This window comes from Lampetra planeri, chromosome 12 (assembly GCF_965212315.1).
Source record: "Lampetra planeri chromosome 12, kcLamPlan1.2.h2, whole genome shotgun sequence".
Taxonomy (NCBI): Eukaryota; Metazoa; Chordata; class Hyperoartia; order Petromyzontiformes; family Petromyzontidae; genus Lampetra; species Lampetra planeri.
In genome coordinates, this window is record NC_136118.1 from 14831692 (window position 1) to 14857973 (window position 26282).

Sequence of the window (26282 nt, forward strand, 5' to 3'; positions counted from 1 at the left end):
GGATATCCTAAATAAGACAATACCAGGGGAAAACAGTATGCTGATTATTTACCCAGGAAATCCTTGCCGAGTCACCGTATATTTCCTGGAGGATCCTGCGATGGATGAATCAGTACGAAACGCCAGAACGCGACAACCTACGTGTCAAGCTTTTCTGTTTCCTCCACCGATGTTGGATGAAGGATTTGGCGAGCCGATGCTACGTTACTTGATCAACATCGTACTTCTGTGTGGCTCGGCCGGCCTTGGCGGCGGTCGGGACCCTGCAAGTGAATTTAGATCCCTGGGTAGGTGAGGTCGTAACCGGATCCATCGCCACCACAAATTAACGATCACCGTGGCAACAACCAGTCGGGTGGCTCGGCAGTGGAGCGAGCGGCTCACCATCTGGAGGTCGCGAGTTCAAACCCCGGTTGGAGGTGGGGGGTTGACTCGGTTCATCATCTCTCTGGGGTCAGTAAAAAGCGTACCACTTTTTGGGCAAGCCAACTTTGGATAAACTCTCTTCCCCGCTGTAGGGGCCGTAAGCTGGCTCAGGGCTCTCACGAGGAGATGAACGCTGCCTCAATGCTCATTTTGAGCAGGGCATGACTCTGACATTTGAAAAAGATTCTTCGGTGGAACTTAAAATTATCATAAACTCTTTCCTGGGAAGCCTGAAAATCTGTAATTCTGGAAGCAGCTGCGACGGAACACTTTGAATGGTTTCTCAAGGGACAAAGAAGCCTTTTACAAGATTCGGAGTTCTCTGATGTCATCTCTTGGATTGCAGATTCTGCGGCGTACACGCTTGCCGTGTAACTCGCATTTCATTGTGCTGTATGATCATTGTACTTTGACGATTTGTTATTTATTGCTGTTGTGGCCATGTGCGCCGATTTCACTGTCCCTGCGCCATGCGGCGCCCTCCAGATGCAGCTTCTGGACAAGTTCCCTGTGCAGGGAGGTCAGAAGGACCCCAAGCAGCGCACCATTCCCTTCCTGCCCGGTGAGACTCACCCTGCACACGTGAGCAGTTGCGGTTATGAGGGCTGTCGATACGGGGACTTTGAGTGAATTGTAAAACTTACGAACGATTTTAGTTTATTTTTAAACAATAAAGTGATCGACCCGTCGCTCCTTAAAAGCAGTCCTTTCATGCAACGTTATGGAAACCACTTTGTGGTACCATTTGGAACAAATTTTTGCACTTCCTTATTTAAGTTTGGCTCATTCCCAGTTGATTATATCCGACAACGAAGTCTCGAAATAATGCTGAACACACTCAACTCTGCCACCCATGCGAACGTTTCTGTATTGATGCATCAACTCTTAAAGTCCTTATGTGTCCACAGTTGTTGGGATGAAATGTGATCGGATTTTGGGAAATCCTTTCTCGGGAGTTGTGGAAGTTTTACATCGGGAAGAGTGCAACTGAGGCATTGAGGGTGTGTCTCTGGGCCTCTGTTATGTTTTGGTTGTTGCCATGACCTAGTACAGTCAAGAGAGACACTCGCAGATCTATAGATATGCGCACACACACACGTGTGCACACACATACGCATATGCATACACACGTGTGCACACACGCGTATGCACACGCACGCACACACACACACACGTGCGCACATTTCCTCAGAAGAGTTTCCTCCCCTCGCTCGGTCCAAAGCGAGGCCTCCTCCCGCGTGCCACGCCAGGCACTCTTCGTTTCCCCAAGCCGTGGTTTTTGCAGCAATTTGCGGATTCTCGAGGGGCTTATGAATGAATGAAAACATTTTAGAGTGAAATCAGCTGGGAACCCATTGAGATGCAGAGGCTCTCTTTTGCAGGACACTTGGAAAAAATACAGGGAACGCAGAAAATAAATAACTTGTTTTGGAAATACTTTTCTAAAAACAAAGCGACAAATGTTTTACGAGAGAATGAAAACTAAAATTGGGCTTGAGAGACATAATAATAATAATAATAATTGGTGAATAAGCTCGGAAAATCAAGATAAAGGGACGGAGTATGATGGTGTGTTGATTAGATCACGTGCGCAGACGTACGTAGACACACACACAAGCACATGTCCTCCTAATTGTGAATAAACTGGCAAATCGAGCAGGATGAGGTTTCCATTCCTCCCGTGGTGGTGGTGGTGGTGGTGGCGGTGGTGGTGGCGGCGGTGGCGGCTGTCAAAGTGCCGTGCACCGAGGCTGGCTCCCGGACTCGGCCTCCCGCTCCACAGTGAGCGTGTCAGTGCCGAGTGAAGTCTCAACCCTCCTGGCCAGCCCTAGAGGCTCCACTCGCCTCATTACTGGCCCACTCTGTGTTAATTCTTTTACACGTATATAAAAAAGCTATAATGTTCATGTATCCACTTTAATAGTTGCACATGACGTCATAAGTTTTGGTGGCAGTGCTTATTAATGGGATACGAATTTTGGCTTGCAGTATGATTAAAGTACTGCAGCGATGATATGTTGACCGGATTATCTCTCTGGGTCATCACATTCGTGACGATCTGGGCATTTTAAATTAAATCAATAGCTGCTGCTGCTGCTGCTACCCACTAATCCATTTAGGGAATTACCAAAGCGCTCGGTCTGCAGTGACGTGTGCACCCTACAGAACGTGTAACATTCACCACAATCGTTTCACCAATGTTTGCGCGTGTGTGCTGCCGTATGAAAAACCCTATGCCTGAAAGTGATCCTTATCGAAGTTATAAGTATGAGTGACCTTCTTAATGCTGCGATTGTGACGAAGGTTTTCGCAAGGCGACATAACTTGACGCAATCCCACGGCGTGGAGTGGGTGGCATCGCCCGCCACTCCGCTGTGAACCCGCAGCACCTGAGTTTGATTCCCGGTTCTGGCCCCCTCCTTCACCGGCCCCTGCACTGACCAGCATGGTGAAATATGGTCATCAAATAGCACCCATCACATGGCATGAGGGAGGCCCTCTTCCATCAGTGGGCTTACAAAGAGGGCTGAGAAATATAATAATAATTATTATTATTGTTATTAGGGATCCCCATAATTGTGGCCTTTTACAGTTGAATTGCTGCTCCTCGCTTCTCTCAAGACCGGTTACTTGAGAGCTTTTCCAGAAGCAATACTCGCCACTCATCGGTTCCAAGCGACGCCTCATGCACTGTTCATTAAACGTTGTCGGCCACTGAACCCCACTCGCCGCTGCCCAGGCAACCCCCATTCGGATCGTCTCCCCGCGTTACCGAGCCCCCCTCGCTCCTCTCTCGAGCAAGACGACTCGGTCCCTTGGCTCGCTACGGAGCCGCGTCCGTCCGAGACGGCGGAGACGGCGCCCGTGCTGCTGCTCCTCCTCCCAGCAGCAGCGTGCGTCTGGGCCGCTTCCTGGCTGCAGCAAGCACAGGAAGGTGGTGCCGTCCGCTGCGAGGACGGTCACGGCACTGACACCTTGGCCTTTCCCTGCTCCGTAAACAACATCGCAGTCTCTCTCAACACCCCCCCTCCTCTCCCCACCCCCATCCCTTCCCCCCCTTTATTGCTGAGTTGCGGGAGGGATGGCGACGCTTGTTCCTTCAGCTCGCGATGCGCGCACATCACGGCGTGTGCAGGAATCGTCGACGCGCTGCAGTGTGGACGAGTCGCAATGCAATCCGCGCCCTGCGACGCAGTCGCATCCAGACGGCGTGCGATACTCAATGGTGTTGTGATGTCTGTGCCGTGTGCACAGCCGGCTGCAGTGAACCCTACAGCCGGCGGCGGCCTCTACGTTCACTGCAGTGTCAAGTAAAAACATTTTTTAATTCTTGAATTGAATCATCGCCTTAGATGGAGACATTTCGTAGAATTTTCGGGGGTGCACGGTGGCTGATTGGACCCCGCTAGTGAACACAATGTCGGAAGAGCATGGCTTGCTTTGACGTTGCAACTTGTGGTACTGGCTTTTTTTGTTTAATCTCTCAGGAGCTTTAACACCAATTGGAGTATTCGGGCCAGCATGCAGTATTCATGGAGTGGCTGTTAAATCATGCGAGTGCTGCCAAAACTCACGGTGCCCACAATAACTCAGGCGTTTGGACAATCATTTAAAGTAGTTTCTGATTCGCGACTCCGGCCGTCCGTGTAACGCTGATGCGGCATGAACATCATCAGGATAAGTACGGCACTCTCAAACGTCAACAGAGTGCGCTGTTGACAAATGTCCGTTTAAATAACGTCAGTATCCTGGCATTTTCAATCATCTCATGATTTGCCCTTGATGTTGAAGGAAATCTGCAGCTTTGTATCTGTGTGTGTGTGTGAATGTGTTTTATTATCTTGTATGTATGTGTGTGAATGTGTTTTATTATCTTGTGTGTGTGTGTGTGAATGTGTTTTATTATCTTGTGTGTGTGAATGTGTTTTATCATCTTGTGTGTGTGTGTGTGAATTATCTTGTATGTGGTGGGGCTCTCTGAAAGTATTGCCACCTTGCATTCCCCCCTTAGTAATCTGTTTTCATTTTTTTTAAACCTGCATTTACAAATTATACAGCATAGTTTTAGTAAAAATAGTAAACTGACATGAACACATTGTTTAAAAATAATAATCGCGAGTTATATATTTAAACATTTAAACCAAAGGCGTGCACGTTTGCACGGGGAAGAGATTCATCAGCACCGCGCAACGACTTGCGAGCGGCGTTCCTTCGCGGCACCGTGATGCTCGCACGGAACGGTTGTCCTCCGAGCTGACCTTTAATGAATGGGTGCAAAACTTGTGACGCCAACTCAGAGGAAGGGAGGCGTTGACGGCCTGCAGTGACGTCGCGCGGCACGGTGGCGGCACGGCGACAACGCTCGCGCCTCAAGCCAACAAGGCCCGGGTTCGATTCCCACCTTGGGCGCCTTTCTCTCCTGAGTCTGTGCGCTTCCATATTCTGCGTGGGTTTCCTGCCATTGCTAAAAACAAAAACACACACCCAAAGTGACTGGTGTTGGTCAAAACATCCCAATGCTGAAAAATTACTCAGAGCAGCAGCATCGCCCCCAACTGTGAACATTTGGCAGGACCCTCCTGAAAAAGAGCCTTGAGACTCAGGCTCGATAAAGAAAGTCTGTATACATAAATGAAAGCATAATAATCGGCAGTCCTCGGTAGATCCACACTGTTTTTATGCAGTGTGAAGCTTACAGTTCTACTGGCTAGCCATGATCTCACTATGCAGCGTGTCGTTGATTTGTAATCGCAGCTCGCTGATAGCTGTGGAGGTGAGATCTTGCTTACCATCAGCTCCTCCAATGCACAACCCGATTGCTTGGCAGCTTTGTGTCAATTAACACAAGGCCCTCCCATCCCTCCACGAGTGATTAGGGTGTTGTTGGGAGGGTGATGGAGTTTGTGGATAGCTTTAATTTGCTAGCTAAGGTCTGCATCGCACAAGAAGATTCATCACAGATTCATTAGTTGATTATCACAGCTTTGAAATGGCCAGGCGCGTCTCTCTGGACAAGTCTGTGGGTCTATTTAATGGCAATCACCCCTGCTCCCTGCTTGTGATACAGCTTCCTCTGTGCTGACTTGCAATGTTTAGTCTTGTGTGCTGTATGGGCCGTATACTGCGCAGGGCACTCGCCACGCGCCCAGCGAGATGGGATTAGCGTGCAGCGCAGGATGGAGAGGAGCAGAGGTTGTGCCTAGAGCCGTGCAGCCTTGCCGCTCGCCGGCACCCGCGGTTTGGGGATCGGCCTCCTGCGTGATGGATCTGTGTGAATGACGCTGTTGGCGAGAGGTTACCAACGGCAGGAGGGCAGCTACCCCCAGCTTTAGTGCCGATCGGTTTCCTAACAATGCCTCCGTGTGGCCGTGGTCAATTAGGCACGACGTTGAGCACCGGGGGCACCCAGGGACCATTGACACACGAGAGAAGAATGCCGCTGGGCGCACTGCTGTGACCTCGTTTCATTCCAGGATCAAATGGACGCTTGATAAAAAAAATCCTGCGTGTTGCTGGGCTCATGGGGTAATTGTGTGTCTGTGTACAAATCAGATCTCGTCTAAACGCGAGTTCGTGTGTGTGCTGCATATCGATGTTGTGAGCGGCGATGCAGCGGTGTTAGCGCTATGCTGTGCTACGAACCTGGTGACCCGAGTTTGATTCCGGCCTTCATAGGTGCTCGCTAACAGCACTTGCCCCAATAGTCTGCCAAGGCTATAAGAGATATCTCTGTCTTGCATATCGATGTACCCAACAATAATCTCATTGTCAATGGCTCGGCAACTCGAAGCGCCTCACGTGGCACCCCACTCAGACGTCCGAAGGGCACCCCCAGGGACAGCTGCCCCTGCACAGCGCAAGGCGGCTCCGGCCAGCAGTCGGGCATGAACCCTGCCAGGAGGGGAGGCGATGATTGCTATGTTTAATGCCAAGCAAACGATTTGCGGCGTGTACATTTTTCGAATTTTCGCAACAACTCAGAAGCGACCTGGCTGTGACAAATGATAGCCTAATGAAGTGGCTCATGGAAATGTATCACAGCCAATTACTCTAAACGCATGTTTCTAAATGTGGAGGACCCGGAGACAAATCCACGTGACCACGGGGAGAGAGACACCGCAAACTACAATTATACAGCAGGCGTCAGGGTAGAGATCGAACCCACGCACTCCTGTATACCAGGCGAGGTCGTGAACATCTCGCCACTGTGGCACCCGGAGGTAGTTAACCTCTCGATGACGGCCGCCTGTGTGCTGCTGCTGCTGCTGCTGCGCCTGTGACTGCAGGCAAGATCCTGTTCCGGAGGAGCCACATCCGGGACGTGGCTGTGCGGAGGCTGAAGCCCATAGACGAGTACTGCAGGGTGAGCAGCCGGCGCCGGACACGCGTGACGATACGCGGGACATGCGTGACGCAGCACGACACGTGTGACGATGCGACTCACCGGACATCAGAGAGGATTGGGGGGCGGGGGTTTCAGACACGCGTCTGGGACACGCGTCTGGGACACGAGTCTGGGACACGAGTCTGGGACACGGCTGTCGTGGCCTCCAGTTTGTGGGGCTCCCCACTGCTTCTCGACGTTTGTTGACCACTGACGGCCAAGAGGGGGGCACACTCATTCTGACTGTTGACGACAAAATGTATCATGAACCTGAAATCCACAGGATCTTTCGTCAAAGGCATGCAGGCAGAATTTTGCTTTCAGAAGTTTAATTTTCATGAATAGAAATAGTTGACATTTACTTCACAATGTGTTTAATGCCATGAATAGTTTCTCTATGGGGTTATCTCTGTGGTTATTTCTATATGATAAGTATCTCTGTTATCTCTACATCGTTATCTCTACGCTGTTATCTCTACGTTGTTGTCTGTAGTAGCATCCATGGGCGTGGTGTTGAGGACAATATTCGCCTCGCATTTGGAAGGACTCGGCCCATCAACCCTCGTGGGGGAGTGGCGGTGGGGGTGGGAGGGTGGATAAAACGAGTTCCACTTAGCGGGCAGGGAACAGTGGCCTTGCTGTGGAGGCGCCGGTGACTGTGGGAATGCGCTGCCAGCAGAGACGAGCGCAGACGCTCGTCCGACAATAAGACGATTGTGGCCGCTGTGGGATCGTTCATGCTGCCGCTGCGGTGGGGCTCGGAGCATCGCTCAAGACCGTCGCGTGCGCGCAGGCGTAAGCGCTCGTCTCGGCCGTGACTGATAACACGAGCGTGGCGCCTACGGGCTGTGCCGTCCGCCTTGTGCGCACGCGTACCGCTGGGAAACGTAGCGTCGTCCACCTCGACACTCACGCGTGGACGCGCATCAAGAGCTGAGGGAAGGGATTGACTCCACTCGTCAACCCACGACACCAAATTTTAATATCCTAATTTATGAACTCTGACCGCCCCTTGTTTGCGTGCCTCTGTAGTCAAAATATTAAACTACAAGCGCCAAACTAGCGCTTGGCATCTTCACAGGCGAGGCCGTGAGCCGGCACTCGCGGCTTAATTCACCTTCTGCTCTCGTGTCGGCGTTGCCTCTCGGAGCCTCGGGCACGCAGCCGAGAGCCCTCGGAACCCCCGGCTCAAGAATGCTGCGAGTCCCCCGTGCCGCGCAAGGCATACATCCTCCCTTGAGTGCCACGTCAGCTCACTGCTGCTGCCGCCTCGGTGACTCGGGCGGCGAGTAGTCCACGTGGCCCTGGAGCTAGACCGGCAGCAGCGTTGTTGAGAAGTCCACGTGTCCGTGCTACGTAATGCTGCTCAGATGTATCGGCTCTGTCAGCAAGTAATGGGGGTTTTTTTAAAGGCTATTCTACTCGTACATTAAAAATCACAAACGTAATCCTAAGAAATGGTGTTGGCTCGTCAACTATGCAGAGCAATACTTCTGTCTTCCACGCTGCTCGTAAATAGTCCATAATACCGTTTTTTTGGGGGGTTGGATCGCGTAAATATATAAATGTGTCGTTAAACCCGCCACCACCCGACACAGCCAATGAGTAAGGTTTGTTACGTAAACAGAACATGCCAATTCGTTACTAGTACAGCACACCGGCGTGTTGGAGAGTAAATCCACAACATTTACAATTGTCTGCGTTAGGAAGGGCAGCACTATCACTACACTGATTAAATATTCCACTCTATTGGCTTGTGGTAGATTTGGATTAAAAGAAAATCTTTCCTTTTAGAATTTCCATTAAATATTTAATTGGCAGATGCTTATGGAAGGAAAATGTTCTAGTGCCATCCACAACTAATCGTATGAAGCGTGGTTTGAAGACTCTTGAGAGAGTTGTGCTGGGAGACGCTGCGGACAGATTCACGCGTTGATGTGAAACGTTGTCCCTGGATGGGGCGGCTGGCGGACAGACGCTGCTACATCTTGGGGTATGTCGTCAGAGTGCGTCGGAATAGTTGAGGAATTATTTTAGTTTAAAATACATCGGGAAATGTCTAACCTCATTATCATTGTCTGTCATGATCAATCCGCTGCTAGATGAAGGCCCCCCCCCCCGAGTTGCATCGCCATCTGTCACGATGTTGCGATGTGGTCAACGGTTGTGAGCCGCAATCGCGAGGCCATTGCGCGTGGCACCAAGCCATCGGATGACATCAGTTCAAATGCTCGCGATGCATTCCATGGTTGTGAGACTACTATTATTATTATTTAAAGAGATGATGTATATACGAATTATGCGCTGTTACGTTTGGCGAGTGGAGAACCGTAGAGCACTTTACAGTTGAGACAAAAACAAATCGTAAACAATATAAACAAGACACTAAAAACTCACGAAAAATAATCAATTATTGTATCAAGTTGCAACCCTAAATCAGTACAATTCATTGATTACTATCAAGTAGTTTGAGGTTTTCTCATGTGGAGCACTGCTCACAACTGGGTGCGACCGCTGTGTGGTGAGGGCCCCGGGGTGCTGCTGAGGAACTGAACCTTTTCACAAAGAAGGAGCTCCTTGCATAGAATGGGCAACAACGGAGGTGATGTGTGTCTTCTATAGTGAGTGAGAGGAACGGCTTGGAACAATAACGTGAGGAGTGTGTTGCACTTGCTCCGCAGAGGCAAATCAAGTTTGCCTCGACAGCGAACAGATTTGACCACTCGGTGATCATCGGTAAAATGTCGTGAGCCGGACGCAGGAATCTGCCTTCTCCTGCAACTTTCAGGAGAGTCCAGTTGAAGCTATGAACGTGGAGCCTCAATTGCATGAGTTATGATCAGCGTGTAAGAATCTACAGGGTTGCCTGTGTGTGGAAAGTAGACCGTCAACATTGGGCAAGGAGTGTTGGGGGATGTGCAGCCAGCAGACGGATTCCTGCACTCTGCACCGTGTGATCGGTGAGTGAAAGCAGCAGCAGCAGCGCCAACGTGACCTCCGGGTGCCCTCAGGAACCTCGAGCTTTGATTCCCTCCAGGCACAAACCGGCTCAACAGGGAGCCCCTCAGTCGCATGCATGCGGTAGCAGCAGCCCGCTCGGGTGTTACATCATCATCAGCAGCCGTGATTCATCCACTGCTGGACGAAGCCCCTCTTTCCTCAAGCCGTCGCCATCGGCCAATGTCCTGCGACGTGACAACAAACGCTCGCGAAGCTGACGTGAGCTGGGGGGCCCCTTCACTGTCGTGTGTTCGGCCTGTGGGTCGGTTGAGCCCCCAGGCAGCCTCGCTGCGGGGCATCGGCCCAGGAGGCGTCGCTTCGCCCACCCTTGTTCGTTCTAGATTTGAAGCTTTCGTGACTGCAAGGAATCATCTTCTTAGGTTTTTTCGGTAAAGTCACGTATACGTGACTTTACCGAAAAAACCTAAGAACACCCTTGTTCGCTTCGCCCACCCTTGTTCGCTTCGCCCACCCTTGTTCGCTTCGCCCACCCTTGTTCGCTTCACGACGAGCGTGCGCCGGCGTCGAGAGGCGCGGCGGTTGTGCCCCTGCAGGCGGCGGCTGCCACCTCGGCAGAAGCGGCTCGCCGGATCGCTGCCTTCGCTTTGGCCGCCTGCACGTGGCGCGGATGCTCGCTAGGCGAGCGTGCGCCCTTCCAGCGACTTGTGCGCATTCTGCAAAACGATCCGATCTCGTGAAGCCACTCTCGAGATTGCGCCGATGCCGCTCGTAGGAAGTGCCGAGCGTGACCGATGGGGCTGTCTGTGCGGTGGGAGCGGCCGGTCCCGGGGGAGGGCGAGGGGGAGGGCGGCGGCGGCGGCGATCGCGCGGTTTCATCTCCCCGGCGGCGGTGACGTGGCGTTGCCTGCACCACGGCGTGCACCGCCAGATGTTGTTGTGGTGGAGGGGACCAGGGCGAGACGAGTGGCTAGAGGTGGGGGCTGGCTAGAGGTGGGGGCTGGCTAGAGGTGGGGGCTGGATAGAGGTGGGGGCTGGCTAGAGGTGGGGGCTGGATAGAGGTGGGGGCTGGCTAGAGGTGGGGGCTGGCTAGAGGTGGGGGCTGGATAGAGGGGGGGGGGTTTCTGGTGCTTGTTTACTGCACATGCAGTTCATTTCAACATCGCTAAAAGAAAAAAAGACACAAAGTTCTAAGAAACAGAATATATTTAAACAAAATTCCCGGACGCGTAAAGCACAGTTTGTTTTTCCTAACATTCAATCAAACATGTTCACAAATATTTATGTTTTCATGAAATCGTGCATTTTTAAATAATGTGTGTGCAGTTTTGGCCATAAGTCCGATACCATTTGCAGTCGTGTTCGCTATATTTCCCAGACCGCACTGCACGCGCGTGTTTGTGGGCACAGGGGAGTGGTAGTGCAGCGGTTAGCGCGCTACGCAATGAACCTAGCTCACGGCCAACACCAGTAATGATTATCTGAACCGGTCCTGTGCCTCCCCTAGGTTGACTGGGCCTCAAATGAGTACCTGGTGCTGTGTGTAAACATCGTCACTTGGGAGAAAAAGGCGGTCGGGCGTGCTGCTGGCCACCCACCCTGTCGTGCGCCGTGCCGGCCTTTCACAGGTGCCCGCTCACAGCACTTGCCCCAACAGTCTGTTTAGACTCTGCGGGGGCATCTTTGTCTTTGTGCGCACAGGCACTGGTGCAGCTGCCCGCGGAGATCTCCCAGTGCGAGGACGTGCTCCACTTCTTTGAGGCTCGGGCAGAGGATCTCAACCCCCCCAAAGAGTAAGACCTTCCCCCGCCCGCCCTTCCCTCGCCCGTGCCCCCCCCCCCCCCCCCTCTGCCTCTCTCTGGATACCAACATCGACCACTCTGGACCGCAACTCCTCCGTCTGTCAAGCTGACGCTGTCGGCCGTCTCGGTCATCTCAGCAATCCATGCCACGTTGTTTGGGTTTTCTGAAAATAAATAAAATATATTCTTAGTGTGCATTTCTCTCGGTAAGCTGGAGACACCCCAGGGATTGCGCTGAAATGTTTAACAGATGGCAATTTACTTTCCAATTTATTTTATTCTCCAATTTATTTTCACATTAAAGTCGATGCTGGACAAAAGCATGCCAAGTATCTAAGCGCACTTCTGATGTAATCAACACGTGTGTGCGTTGCACTGCTAGCGCACGGCGAAGGGCGACTAAGCACGCGGTGGGATATTGGCTCCTCTTACACTGTGTGATTACATCCAACCTCTACTGTACGGTCCAATTGTGCCTGAGCGTCATCACCAGAGGAAGGCATCCGCATTGAGATCTCTCAGCTAGCGGCGCACCACCCTGTGTCCATGAATAGGCCTGGACGATGATGGCGCAGCGCTACGTTGGAAGTCGGTTATATTGCGCTCTTCACTCGCGATCGGGTCACATCATCCAAGTGCCCCACAAAGAGGACTCTTTGCTTGTCAATCAAACTTCATTCTTAATCACCCGTGAAGCGTCTCGCTCTTGATCATCTGTTGCCTGCTTCCTCGTGGCGGAATGGCGAGCAGCAGTGCACGCAGTTCGTTTCTTGTGACCTCGCTCTTGGTGGGGGTGAAAATGATTCTGCTGCGTCTGCATTTCTGCTTCCACGGGGAGTCTGGCAGCACAGAAAGCAGGTCGACGTAGATCGCGGCTGCGCGCTCGTGGGTGGTCGAACTCCAGTGAGGAACAGCGCACTCGGCAGGATCTCGCGCGAAGACTCAGTAGACATCCAAAACACTGCGCTTGTTTAGTTTGGAGGGTAAAGAGAGCTTTTATATCCACATATAAACATGACAATGCCTGTCTACGCAGCGGCTCGGCCAAAATGAGGCAATGTAAAACCGCGTTTCCTCTGGCATTGCGCTGCCAAAGATGGCGCTCAAGTGCTCCAAGAGAACCAGTGGACTCGAAAAAAAAACTTGGAGCGCTTTGGCGAGGCGCGTAGTGAACTTTCACCGCTCAGCGTGGACACAACGCCTTCCAAATGTTTTGTGCGCCGAGTGGAAAGCGTGACTGGTTGTGGACGGCACCGCTGGTCTGGCCGGGGAGGTAGGGAATGGGGAGGGGAGCGACTGGGGCGGGAGACGGGAGAGCATTATGGGCTGCTGGCAGAGTGAGGAGCGGGGATTGGGTGAGAGTGAGGAGAGGGGAATCTGGGGGAGAGTGTAGGTGGGGAGTAGTGTGCGAGGGAAGGACACGGTCGTTGGAGGTAGCTCGAGAGAGATGGGGGTGCCGTGTCGGGGTGAGGGTGGCTAGAGAGAGATGGGGGCGAGGGACAGGCCTAACACGTGCGATCGTTTCAGCACGTGCTGGGTGCGCGCGGCGCGTTCTCATCTCGCGCGACTCTTTCTGTTCGCTGCAGCTGATGCAACGGCGTCGATCGATAAAAACGCAATTCTGGACGATGCAGGTTATTATTATTATTTCCTTACATTCGCCTCTCTGTAATTGCGTTAAAGAATCCTGTTGCATTAAAATGTCTAATTTGTGAAGTAGATCTGGATTGAAATAGATACGTAAGCGACAGTGATTCATTTTTTTTACCTCGCGTGCGGGTCATTTTCTAAAGTGGAGCTCGCGCTACGAATTTGACTTTCAAGTGGCCTCCCGCTTCGAGCGACGTCCCAGAGATGTGGACGTGGACGAGCTCACGGCAGAGCGGCCTTCGTGCCTTGAGCGCTCGCCCACCCGGCGTCGTGACAATCGCCTTGCCGAGGTCGGAGCCACCTCTCGATATTTATGCAAAGTGGAACCGCAGGCTTGACTTGCGTGTGCATTCAGAGCGAATTTACATTTCTTATTAGGAATCATCTGAACAGGTCACACATTTTCGAAAGTTACACCGCAAATGACTCGCTTGGGACCACACGAGCAGCAACATCGCCCCCTGCTGTGACACCACAGCCGACTACGCTTGTGAAACGGAGCGCCTGCGTAACGCACACCGACAGCTGCTGCTGCTGTTACGCACTGCGACCTCGCGACCGCAGCAGCGCGCGGTGCGCTAATTAGATTAAGGCCGTTCCCAGGGGAAGGGGGGTAGGAGAGGGGAGAAGGAAGCAGGGTCCAGTGGGACATGGGACGTGCCAGATGCTGTCCTCCCACCCCGATGCGTCGCTCGTGGGAGTTTCCCGTGAGCGCACGGCACTGCATGCTGGGGGGGGGGGGGGTCTGGTGGCGACCCTCCTTAGCTGGTGGATGTTGAGGTGATTATGGAAATGAGCAGCTGGTGAATATTCACTCTCCATGACTCCTCTCTGTGAGAAATGGCAGTGGCTTAGGGAAGCCTTCATCAAGCTGTGGGTTGGTCATGGCTAATGATGAAAGTGGCTGAGCTGCCAACGTGGAGAGATTTCTCAATTTCACAGCTGACGACTGCCTGTGTGCAGATGACTCAAACATCGCGCGGGATTCCACTCCACCCTCCCTTTTCGTTGGTTGCAGGGTTAACTGATTTTTTTTTTATTCAACAAAAAGCTAAATACCTTCCATTGTAATGAAATCTGTTCTTACAAAATGTTCAATCACCTGCGTGATTGCATAATTTACAAAGACTCTCTCAAATATGCTCAAAAACTGTAATGTCATTCCTATTATTATTCTCCATATTGCGTTATTTTGTTCGAATTTACGTACATTTGAGTTTACGTATGATTGTGTAATTTGTTCAGCGATGTAACTTCCCCTGTAGTTTTCCACCATTGCCGCCCCAGCGAATGCCAGTGAGGGCTCGTGGAGTTGGGAGTAACGCTGCCTCTCCCTGTCTGTCTCTCTGTCTCTTTGCCTCTCCCTCTCCCTGCCAGGGACGCTGGCTCCAAGAGGAAGCTAGGTGAGCACCACGGCTCGCTCACCCGCACACTCCCCACGTGCTCACCGCACACTCACCACGTGCTCACCACACTCCCCACGTGCTCACCACACTCCCCACGTGCTCACCACACTCCCCACGTGCTCACCACACAGCAGCATCCGCGCCGGTCAAGGTAAAGGCGCAGCCCTGCACACCACTGCCGGCCGGAAGTGCCGTTCACTCGAGCAAGTTCTCGACGGCCCCTCTAGAGAGGCTACTTTGGCCTACTCCTCCTCCGCACTGGCGAGACGTCTTTGGAAGGCGGTGGGAGTCCCCACACTCTACCTCGCCGCACACGACCTGCCAATCGACAAACTGCGGTGAAAACTTGCGCCGTCGTTTCGGCTTGCCGCGGCGGAAGATCCAACCGGCCGCCCCTGGATTGCAAGCGAACATTCCCGTCCTCTTTAACAATCGGAGCTCGGTCGGCCTGGCGTAGCCTCGCGGCCACGTTCCCACGGGCGGGAGGAGGCCTGCAGCCCCTCGGGCCCCTCGCGGCTGTTCAGGGATCCGCTCGACTCGCGAGGGAGACACAATTCCGACCGGGAGTGCGGCGACCTCCGGTGGCAGCCTGCCAGGGTGGCAAGGCGCCATCGCGGGATACGAATCGCGAACGCTGCCGTCGGTGTTTCCGTGCACGGTTCGCGTGCTCAGAGCATCCAGCCGGGCGGGCCCAGCGGTGGAGCGAGCGGCTCGCGATCGGGAGGGTCGCGAGTTCAACTCCTGGTTGGGATGGGGGGCGTTGACTCGACCAATCATCCCTTATGGGTCCATAAAATCATTACCACTTTGTGGGGAAATCAACAGCGGTTGTCCTATGGATAGACGCGCCCTTGCCATAGGAATGTGGAATATCCGCCGCTCTCTCGGGGCTGTAAACGGGAGATGAGCACCGCCTCGATGCTCATTTGATGAGCAGGAGATGGCTGTGACGACGCTGCATCGCTACACCCCTCCGACTGCCGGTGGGACGTGACTGCGGCCGTTGAGTCTGGCGTCACCGTAGCTCTGTGCCCGTGTGTCGCCGGGAGGATCGAGGTAACGGCGGTTATCCTCTTCACAGCGGGGAATCATCTTCTTTGATCTTTGATCGCGTGAGCCCATCGCGCCGGTAAACGATAAATCACCGCCCTCTGCATTCGGCGATAAATAAAGTGATCCGGTGCAGATTGTGTCTCTCCAACCAGGCGAGCAGAGCCTGCTCTTAGTCAATTCAATTATTGTATCCATCACTCGCGCTCACTGCCAATCTGCTCTTAGCTCAAATGAACCCCCGTCCGTCCGTCCGTGTGTCCCTCTGTCCCTTTGCATCGTCGCGATGCGGTGGAGGAGTGTGCCCCTCCCCCTCCCGGGCAAGTCCCCGCCGCTCTGATCGTCCTGCCCCCCCCCCCCCGCCTTTCACCTCTGACGAGCTGCTGCCCCCGTGAGAAGGAAAAGGGAAGCAGAAGGGAGGGCAGTGGGGGCAGAGGCTGCGAGCCCTGGTGGCCGAGTCGTGCGCCGTGGGTGCGAGTTATTTATTAAACGACTTGAACCGGCAGATGTCACGGAGATGATGATGAGAATGATGGAGAATGGAGGAGTCTCAAGGCTACGGAGAAGGCTAGAAGGTACTCGGTAGAGTCGCGTGGAGGCCAGAGGAACCGAGTCTATGGGAGTCGTTAATCTGGCGCGTGGAGAGGGCGGTGGAGATGCTTCGTTTGGTTGTGACCTCGACACGTGGAGTGCCATGGCCCAGCACGTTGCCCTCCGCTACACTCGCAGCACAAGCAGCGTCGCTCAACGATGCCGGAACCGTGGCATGCACGGCTCCCGGGGAGGGTCGCCGCTGTGGGGCACGCGGTCACCACTGTTTTATCGCGGCACGTGGCGGAGAGCGCAAGTGGTGCTTCTGCAGTGTGTTTTTTATTTTCCCCAGCTAACCCCCTAACCCCTGAGGGGTCTCTTCCGTGACCTCCCGTGACCTCCCTGCCTGCGAGCTCTTGCCACCACATGCCCCCTGCTACATTCTCACCCAGTGTTCGCCCGTGTACGCGTCATACATGCACTTTGTACGCACTGTGCTCTGCACTCTCAGCTCGTACACCGACTTCCCAGCCTTGTCTCCAGTGACACAGAACAATTCTTCTCAAGCGCTAACCCATGACCCCCCCTCCACCCACCCCTTGTTCTCGAACCTACTCTTGTCACGCGTGCCACTTGGAACCTCTCGGCCAATCCCGTGGCCTCTAGGGCCCTGGCACTGCGCAGAACAAAAGGGAGGCTCCCTCTTGACTGCTGCGCGTGCGTTGGTCGAGACTTGGTTTAGTTTATTAATAGTAATGGGGATTGGCTAGCGGCATCCTCTGTGTACGCTGACCAAGTGTCGTGGTTGTGTGCCCGCCGTTGTTGCCGCCGCCGCCAGGATCCGAGGGCATCGCGGAGGCCCTGGTGCTGGAGCAGTACGTGGTGGTGGCCGAGTACAAGAAGCAGCAGAACTCGGAGCTCAACCTGGTGGCCGGGCAAGTGGTGGAAGTCATCGAGAAGACCGAGACGGGTGGGCGAGCGCGGGGCCACGCACGCACCCGCTCGCGCACGCATGCACGCACACACTCGCTGACTCACGCACTCCCTCGCGTGCGGTGGCTGGGTCACGTAGCCTGCATGCCCAGCCACCGCATGCGCAGCCACCGCATGCCCAGCCACCGCATGCCCAACCACCGCATGCCCAGCCACCGCATGGCCAGCCACCGCATGCCCAGCCACCGCATGCCCAGCCACCGCGTGCCCAGCCACCGCGTGCCCAGCCACCGCATGCCCAGCCACCGCATGCCCAACCAAGCAGCATGGTCAAAGAAACGTTGGCATGGTGTGGGGAGGCCTTCATCTAGTAGTAGATTGACAAAGGGCTGTAAACTATAAATTATTCCACCTTGTTGAGACGTTAATTTGGTTAAATGCTCGTGGTTGTGCATCACGTAGGTTTTCCAATATTTTTTCCCAATTCACGGCTCCGTGTCCTCTCTTTGCAATAAGACCCCCAGCGTGCTGCACCGACGATATCGCCCCCTGGTGCGGGCAATGCGGACCGAACGCTCACATTTGTGAATTGCAAGGAGGAGGTCTCGCCCGCGTGGTTTGTGTGCCGTCTGTCTGCGCAGGCTGGTGGTTTGTGAGTGCCCAGGAAGAGCAGGGCTGGGTCCCCGCGACTTACCTGGAGCCCAGGGATGGATCCCAAGATGACCTGCTCATCCAGAACGCCAACCCGGGGGAAGGTACCCGCACAGCCTGCACCACCGCCACCGCCGCCACCACCGCCACCACCACACAGAGTCACAAGTGGATTCCTGCTGAAATGAGCATTGACCCGGTGCTCATCTCCTTTTCACAGACCTCAGCCAGTGGTTGAAACTCCACATTCCTATGGCAGGGGCGATTCTATCCAACGGACAACCACTGATCACAGAGTAATATAAATTTTGTTGACCCTGGGTGGATGATGGGCCAATTCAAACCCCAACCAGGATGTGAACTCGCAACCTTGGGCTTGCGAGCCGCTCGCTCTCCCGCTGAGCCGCCTGGCTTGATCGCTCCGTCCCATCGCCTCGCGGACGCTGCACCGCCGCTCCCGTTCGTGACAGCAGCGGTGCAGCGGTGCCAGCTCCCCATCAATCCACGTGGCCTCCTGAATGATGCCGTGCGTCCTGATGGATCACAGAATTGAGTCATCGAAGGGCCTGCCCGACCACATATATAAGCGGCGTGTTATATTATACTTTGATCCGTCGGTCAGCCTGTGGCTCTTTTGGACCATGCCGGCGTTGTCACAGAGGCACACCGATGGCGATGGTCACCCGGCCGTAACCGCTCGCTGCTCTCCCGTCTCGCCCCCCCCCCCCCCCTTCAGAGGAGCGCTACACAGTGGTGCACACGTACGCGGCGCAGGACGGTGACGAGCTGGAGCTGGACAAGGGAGCGCTCGTGGACGTGCTGCAGAAGAACCTGGAGGGCTGGTGGTTCATTCGGTGAGCCCCGGCACAGCCGCAGGCGCCACGACTCCACCCCCCACTGCCCCCCCCCGCCCCCCAACGCTGCAGCGACGCCTGAAAACCGCCAGAGCGGAACCACCGCCGGAACGAGCGAGCCCGCTGCTGCCGGCGGACGTCGCGATCGCCGAGTGTGGACTGGTTCGGGGGAGCCGCCCCACCACGTCCCGTGGTCGGTTGGGTGGCACGCTGCTGCCGCGAGCACCTGACCCGCACAGGCGCCCAACATCGGTGGCCATTGTCCAAATTGTTCCTGGGCCGTTCCTGGGTCGACTCGGCCTCAAATGAGTCTACATCGGTACTCGGGAGACAACGGCTGCCGGACGTGGTTCTGGCCACACCACTCCTCTGTGCGGCCTGCCGGCCTGCATAGGAGCCGGCTAACAGCACTTGCCCCAACAGCCTGTAGAGGCTACAGGGAGGATCTTTGTCCGCTTGTGTGTGGCAGTTACCAAGGCAAGGAGGGCTGGGCCCCGGCCTCGTACCTGCGCAAAGTGAGGGAGGAGGGGCCGGGGGTCGGGGGTCACAAGCCGCCGCTCGTCGCCAAGCGCAGCAGCGAGGAGGGGGCCCCCCCATGGGGGGCCGGGGCCCCCGCGGAGAACGGAGCGGCAGCGCCCACCGTGGCGCGCATCACCCCACAGCGAAGCAGCACGGGTGAGAGCCCCCCCACTCCCCCCCCCCCCTCGTGGGCATCGCGGGCCGACAACAACGTCACCTCGGCGCTTGTGCCAGGCTAGGTGCACACACACACACAGGTAAAGGGGCAGCCCTGAAATGTCTCACTCGAGCCCCTGCCGGCGGGAGGGCTTCCGCGAGGATTCCTACAGGGTCTCTCATAGAGGCTATTTTGGCCTACTCTTCCACACGGTCCAGACGCCTTTGGAGACGTACGAATACCCACACTTTACCCCACGTGACCGACCTGCCTATTATCACGTGGGTCTCGATGACGTTGTGAGTCCAGCAATCGCCACCAGATGGCGAGCTGACGCTGTCTGTCACAGTCCCACACGAGTGAATGGAGAGAATCTCCCGAAGAAGAATTGTGAATCCTGAATCATTATTCCGAGGTAAACAAGCCAAAATAGTCATCATTTCAGTCGTAATAAGTGGTCACAAACAAATCTTTCCAGACATTCTGTTGATGACGATGATATTATTTGTGCATGTGTGTGTGCATGTCTGCTGTACGTGTGTGTGCATGTGTGTGTGCATGTGTGTGTGCTGTGCACGTGCATGTCTCTGCTGTGCGTGTACGTGCGTTTGTGTGCACGTGTGTGTGTGTACATCTGCTGATTGTGCGTCTACGTGCATGTGTGCGCTCGTATGCTGTGTTTGTGCGTGTGTCTGCCGCGCGTGGTTATGTGTGTGCTGCGTGTGTGTACGTCCCTGCGTGTGAAGTGTGTGTCTGCTGCGTGTCTGCTGCGTGTGTGTCTGCTGCCTGTGCGTGTGTGTGTGTGTCTGCTGTGCGTGCGTGTGTGTGTGTGTCTGCTGTGCGTGCGTGTGTGTGTGTCTGCTGCCTGTGCGTGTGTGTGTGTCTGCTGCGCGTGCGTGTGTGTGTGTGTTTCTGCTGTGCGTGCGTGTGTGTGTGTCTGCTGTGCGTGTGTGTGTGTGTATCTGCTGTGTGTGTGTGTGTGTCTGCTGTGTGTGTGCGTGTGTCTGCTGCGTGTGTGTGTGTGTGTCTACTGTGTGTGTGTGTGTGTGTCTGCTGTGTGTGTGTGTCTGCTGTGTGTGTGCGTGTGTCTGCTGTGTGTGTGTGTGTCTGCTGCGTGTGTGTGTGTGTCTGCTGTGTGTGTGTGTGTCTGCTGTGTGTGTGTGTGTGTCTGCTGCCTGTGCGTGTGTGTGTGTGTGTCTGCTGTGTGTGTGTGTCTGCTGTGTGTGTGTGTGTGTCTGCTGCCTGTGCGTGTGTGTGTCTGCTGTGTGTGTGTGTCTGCTGTGTGTGTGTGTCTGCTGTGTGTGTGTGTCTGCTATGCGTGTGTGTGTGTGTGTGCTGTGTGTGTGTGTCTGCTGTGTGTGTGTGTGTCTGCTGCGTGTGTGTCTGCTGCGTGTGTGTGCGTGTCTGCTGTGCGTGCGTGTGTGTGTGTGTCTGCTATGCGTGTGTGTGTGTCTGCTGTGTGTGTGTGTGTCTGCTGTGTGTGTGTGTGTGTCTGCTGTGTGTGTGTGTGTCTGCTGCGTGCAGAATCTCCCAAACTACGGCAGAGGCCCCCTCCGCGGCGAGACGTCACGCTGGTATTTTATTCATTTTATTTATTATATTTAGAGATTGATGAACATGGCTAGGTGGTCCACTGCACTTTCCCTTGCCAAGTTTCACATGCAGAAGCAAAGGCAAAGATCGCACGTATAGCCTTCACAAAATCTTGGGGCAAGTACCGCGAGCGAGCACTTACAAAGGCCGGCACGGGGTGGGTGGTCGGCACCACACCCGACCACCTTTACCCACGAGTAAGCATTAGCACCTGGGGGAGTCCGTAGGGCCACGCTCGCACCAGGCAGCACAGTGACGGCTCGGCGTTTTGTTTCCCGCACGCAGCCACGTGGAGCGCAGCTGCCGAGCCTCCCGGAGCCGCCCGCCGTGGAGGCCGAGTACTACACTCTCGCCGAGTTCCAGTCCGGCATCGCCGACGGCATCACCTTCGGCGGCGGCCAGAACGTGGAGGTGAGCGGCTGGCGCTCCTGGGGGGGGGGGGGAGTGGGGGGGCGGGGGGCTGGCTTATGCTCGCGCGAACTCACAGATTGTCATTTTAGATTTTTGTACACGCAGTTTGCCGAGCGCTGGTGCGATCTAAACGTGACGTCCTGCTGGTGGGCGCAACGTTCACGCGAGTCCGACCATGGCGCGAGTCGTTGCTTGGAGGTCGCGTAGCCTTGAAATTTGGTCTGCCGGGTGTTGTTTTATCTCCCGAGCGGAACGCTTATTGCGGTGTCTCTGATGTAGCACGCAGCCTGGCATTGCCGCCGTTGGATCAACCTGGAAGAGTGGGTGGTGCGCGGAGTATATTGCAACTTTTCTCATTGCTCGCGACTCAGAGTTATCTGTTTGCTTCACACGATGCAGTCTTATCGTCTCAATTTGGCTGCATAAGAGGGTTTGTTGCTCTGAAATATCCGCTGAAATAAGCATTTTCGGATTTAATTTACGACTTTTTATTTTTTTTAATTCCCAGTGTCTTCAGCACACCACACACCACAGTGTGGTGTGTGGTGTGCTGAAGAGACTGGGAATTTTAAAGTGTGGTGTGTGGAGTTTTTTCTACAGCAGTCTCTGCCGTCTTTCTGCCCAAAAAGGGCCACCGGCGGCGTTGATGACGGTTGCGAGCTTTTGGTTTGTTCAAGTTTTGTTCAGTGACATACAACGATGAGCAAGCAGCAGGTCCGTCTCTCTCCGTGTGAAATTAAATGGAGCAAAAATAATGTACCATCGGTTGTTCAGGGGACTTCCGGACCAATATTTTCCAGCAGGAAAATGATGGACTGGTCGTGACTTCTACGTCTCATCAGCAGAGTCGGATTAAAACAGATCCATTTCAGTTTGGTTTTTTTCCAGATATGAATTTTGTTGGGTTTTTTTGTTTTACAAAATTCACAATTTCCAAATTGAAGGGAAAGCAGCCCATTTCATGCGGCGAGTGTCCTGGGTGGTGTCGCATTACAGAACTACAAATCTTAGCGCCGTCATCGCGTCCTGCGGCCGTGTCTCCGCTCCGCGCAGGTGATCGAGAAGAACGCCAACGGCTGGTGGTACGTGCAGATCGGCGACCAGGAGGGCTGGGCGCCCTCCTCCTACATCGACAAGCGCAAGCGCCCCAGCGCCGTCGCCCGCAAGCTCAGCAACGTCAGCCGACCACGCGTCCCTCCGCCGGCGCCGCCGAGCCCCGGGGCGGAGGCCGCGCAGTGCGCCAGCGAGTACGACACGCCGGCGGTGGACGGCGCCGAGACGTCGGAGGCCGGCGAAGGGGGGGCGGGGGGGGGGCCTGGTCGCCAGAGCCAAGATGCAGCTCCGGGAGGTGAAGAGGGACGACCGCAAGAGCAGAGCTCTGAGCCCCACGCGACCCCCGCCGCCCATTAAAACCAAGCAGGCGCCCACGGCCGCCGCCGCCACCCCCCGCACCCTCGGCGGCGGCCGTCGAGAAGCCGGCATTCCCCAGCGGGAAGAAGCCTGGGCCGCCCCTGCCAGACGGAAGGCTGGGCCGCAAGCCCAAGCCAGAGGAGTGGAAAAAGCCGGGTGCCGCGCCGGTACCTGCGGAAGTGGGGGACGAGAGGGCGGCAAGCGGGGCGCCCTGTAACGGGTCGCCAAAATTGCCGCCCAGGCGGCCGCCGCTTAAATCCAAATTGGAGAAGTGCCCGGCGAGTGCGGACATGGAGAAGGGCGGCGCCGGCGCGTCCGAAGTGGGCCTGCCCGTCAAGGCCTTGGTCGGGGACCTGATGAATGCTTTTGCAGGCTTAAAGCCAGCATCACGGAATGAGGCAAACAATACGGAATCTGAAGCAAAGAATGAGTCCAAAGCAATTACGGGGCCCAACCACCCACCCATCCGCCCCAAGCCGTCGGTGAAACCACGGCCAGCGATGCCTTTTTCTGCCGCCACAGGCGCCGCCAAGCTCGAGGAATCGCAGGGAAATCAAATCGACATCGGCAATCTGCGCAGTCACCTTCGGCCCACTCGTCAACGCGGCAAGCCTTCGGCGGATGGCGCCGACGGCGAGGACGAGTCGGGGCCCAAGACGAGGACGGCCAACGGCAACTCTGCCGCCCCGCCAGGAAAGGGCGCCGAGCCGGGCCACGCGGTGCCACTCGGCGCCGAGGTCGACGCGACGGAAGAAACCGTGTCCCCGGCGAGGCCCAAACGCCCACCACCGCCAAAGCGACCCACGGCTTCCGGGAACGGCGAAAACCGCGCCGACGCGGCAGCCAAACCCGCGGATCGGTCGGCCGGCTTCGCGCCGAGGCCACCGGGAGCTAAACCAGGCCTCCCGGTCACGACCACCAAGCCCGGCGGGTCATGCCCCGCCCCGCCCACCAAACCAAACCCAGCGAAGGCCTCCGGCCCCAAGGCCGTCTTCGGCGTGCCGGCAGCAGCGGTGGGCAAAAATGCGCCTCGGGCCTTTGGCCGGGAAGGTGACGGCGGTGGCGGCGGTGCAGAGGGCGGGCACGGCGACGCCTGCCGCGAGGGGGAGGTGTACGTCGCTGTGGGCGACTACGCGGGAGACGACGACTCGCTGGCGGTGCGGGAGGGCGCGGCGCTGCGCGTGCTGGAAAAAGACGCCAACGGCTGGTGGTTCTGCCAGCTTACGGGCAGCCAGCAGGCGCAGGGCTGGGTCCCGTCCAACTACCTGCGCAAGCAGTGACGTCCCGGCGACACGGCCACTCTGGCGCGGCGTAAATAATAATGCGGCCAGTTCACGACCCTCTATAAACAGCTCGGGGAAAACATTCCGGCACCTCCGGGGACTCGAATATTTACCGACAAAAGCCAAAACAGAGGAGCATTACAATGCCCACACAGCTGCACCGTAGCGTCCTCGACACTCCGCACCGACACGACCCGCACTGCACAACTCCTTCGTGAACACCGACTTGGCGGTCTCCCAAGTGTTCACATGGCACTGTCAATACAACGATTCCCACAGATCCCGACATCGCATCAGCTCGTCTTGTAACCACAGTTCCTTCATCGGCCTCACCTCCTTTCCAAATCAATGTAAGAGCACCTCTCTCTCTCTGTGCTGATTAAACAAGCGATCGATTGGCCACTGCAACATCGTGATCTTGGGGAGACTCCGTGCTCCCATCTTTAATTGATCAAACTGATAGTCCACCCTAAACTGCCAATTAGGTGGGAGATTATAGAAATCCCCATCGGCTTTCCGTGTAGCCGAACATTCCTATGACATCACTCGTGCATTACGGACGATGTCAGCATGCATATTGCTCCAGCAATCTCTGGCAAACATCTTCAGTCTGTGTGGGTCTATAAACCCCCGTGAGAGCTCCCAGTACAGCTCAACGGTCCAGGCGCCGTGGTGGTAGCCAGAGAGGCAACTCGCACACAGTGCCCTCGTCCTGTTGAGCGCCGTCACCACCTCCACCACCACCACCTCCACCACCTCCACCACCACCGCCGTCCACCACCTCCTCCACCTCCACCACCACCACCTCCACCACCACCTCCACCACCTCCGTCCACCACCGTCCACCACCTCCTCCACCACCACCTCCTCCACCTCCACCACCACCACCTCCACCACCACCGTCCACTACCACCCACCTGCGCGTGAGAGCCGATGTGCCGCTCTCGCGTCCAGCGCGGCAGCTCTGCCCCCACCGCCCCCACCACCACAGCCCCCACTACCACAGCCCCCACCACCACCACCACAGCCCCCACCAACCCCACCACCCCCACAGCCCCCACCACCCCCACCACCCCCACAGCCCCCACCACCCCCACCACCCCCACAGCCCCCACCACCACCACCACAGCCCCCACCACCCCCACCACAGCCCCCACCACCCCCACCACCCCCACAGCCCCCACCACCCCCACCACCACAGCCCCCACCACCACCACCGCCCCCACAGCCCCCACCACCACCACCGCCCCCACCGCCCCCCGCACGCTCCGTGACTCCGGCATCCAAGTGGAGCGGCTCCAGGCCTCGGCTCGTTGGCCGTGACAAGAAAAGGCCACGAGTTGGAGTGCGGCGCTTCTAAAAGCCGCTTATTTTGCGGGGGGAAGAAGAATCTGTTTTGTTGACGCTTTTTTGTTTGTTATCCAACTCTTTCCGCGAGTCGACTTCCCGTCGCGTGCTCGAGTGTTTGTCTCGCGCTGCGCGTGGGCCATCCCCGGCGCGTGGCGGCTTGCGTGCGCTAATGCACGCCACGCGTTTCATGCCTCCGCGCTCAACTCGTGTCTGTGCGTGCGCGCGAATCAAGATCCTTTTGTGCACTACTTGTAAAGGTAGGGCCCACGAAGTCGTGGGCACCAGTGGTAAGATGGAGGAAAGCCAAATGTGACCAAATGTGACCAAAAGCCTCTCTCGTATTGCCTATCGGAGGAGACGGCTCGTAAACAAAGTTAATCGTCGTCTTGTGTCTAACGTTCACCCGGAGAACAGCTTCATTCCAAGTCTTCAAAACTGACGGCCGTGTTGTTCTCGAAGCAATTGCTGGGTGTGCTCGTCTGGTGATGTTTGAAGGTCTCACTTGGATGTGCAGGCCTGAGGCTGCTCGGAGGTCCCAAGAATGGGCCCTCTCACCAAAGCGTCGTTTGGCCATAGCCTGCCCGAAAACTCCCTTCAACCCCAAGCCTCCGCTTGGCACAGAGGATGTCGGTGCTTCGTTTAAACATGAGAATTGGAAGTCTCTTTTTGTTCCGCGTACGAGTATATTAGCTCGCTGCTAGTACCTGTAGTGTTAGCTGTCGGTTGTTTATATATACACAACACAATGTATAACGGCTCTGCGGTAATGGAAATGCAGACTCGTGCTGCAGACGGGAGCGCGGGTGCCCTTATATCAATGGTGACGTTTTAACGCCGCGTTTAGCTGCCGTTGCCAAGTCCTGTGGTGCTTCGGATGGCTCGGTTCACCGGCTTGACAGGTGGCTCCGTGTGC

The 26282-nt window shown here is 55.7% G+C and overlaps 1 protein-coding gene across 1 annotated transcript in view; it reads left to right on the forward strand.

The window, feature by feature from the left end:
• Window positions 1-25041, forward strand: part of LOC144721745 (SH3 and PX domain-containing protein 2B-like) — a 43404-nt gene extending 18363 nt beyond the window's left edge. Inside the window, 13 exon segments of the mRNA XM_078599629.1 lie at window positions 913-988; window positions 6714-6790; window positions 11471-11562; window positions 14599-14624; window positions 17047-17178; window positions 17783-17896; window positions 18529-18646; window positions 19116-19321; window positions 20847-20896; window positions 21201-21326; window positions 22380-22631; window positions 22633-22767; window positions 22769-25041. Coding sequence (XP_078455755.1) covers window positions 913-988; window positions 6714-6790; window positions 11471-11562; window positions 14599-14624; window positions 17047-17178; window positions 17783-17896; window positions 18529-18646; window positions 19116-19321; window positions 20847-20896; window positions 21201-21326; window positions 22380-22631; window positions 22633-22767; window positions 22769-24016 — 2652 coding nt within the window. The 3' untranslated portion in view covers window positions 24017-25041.
• Window positions 25042-26282: the final 1241 nt, after the last annotated feature.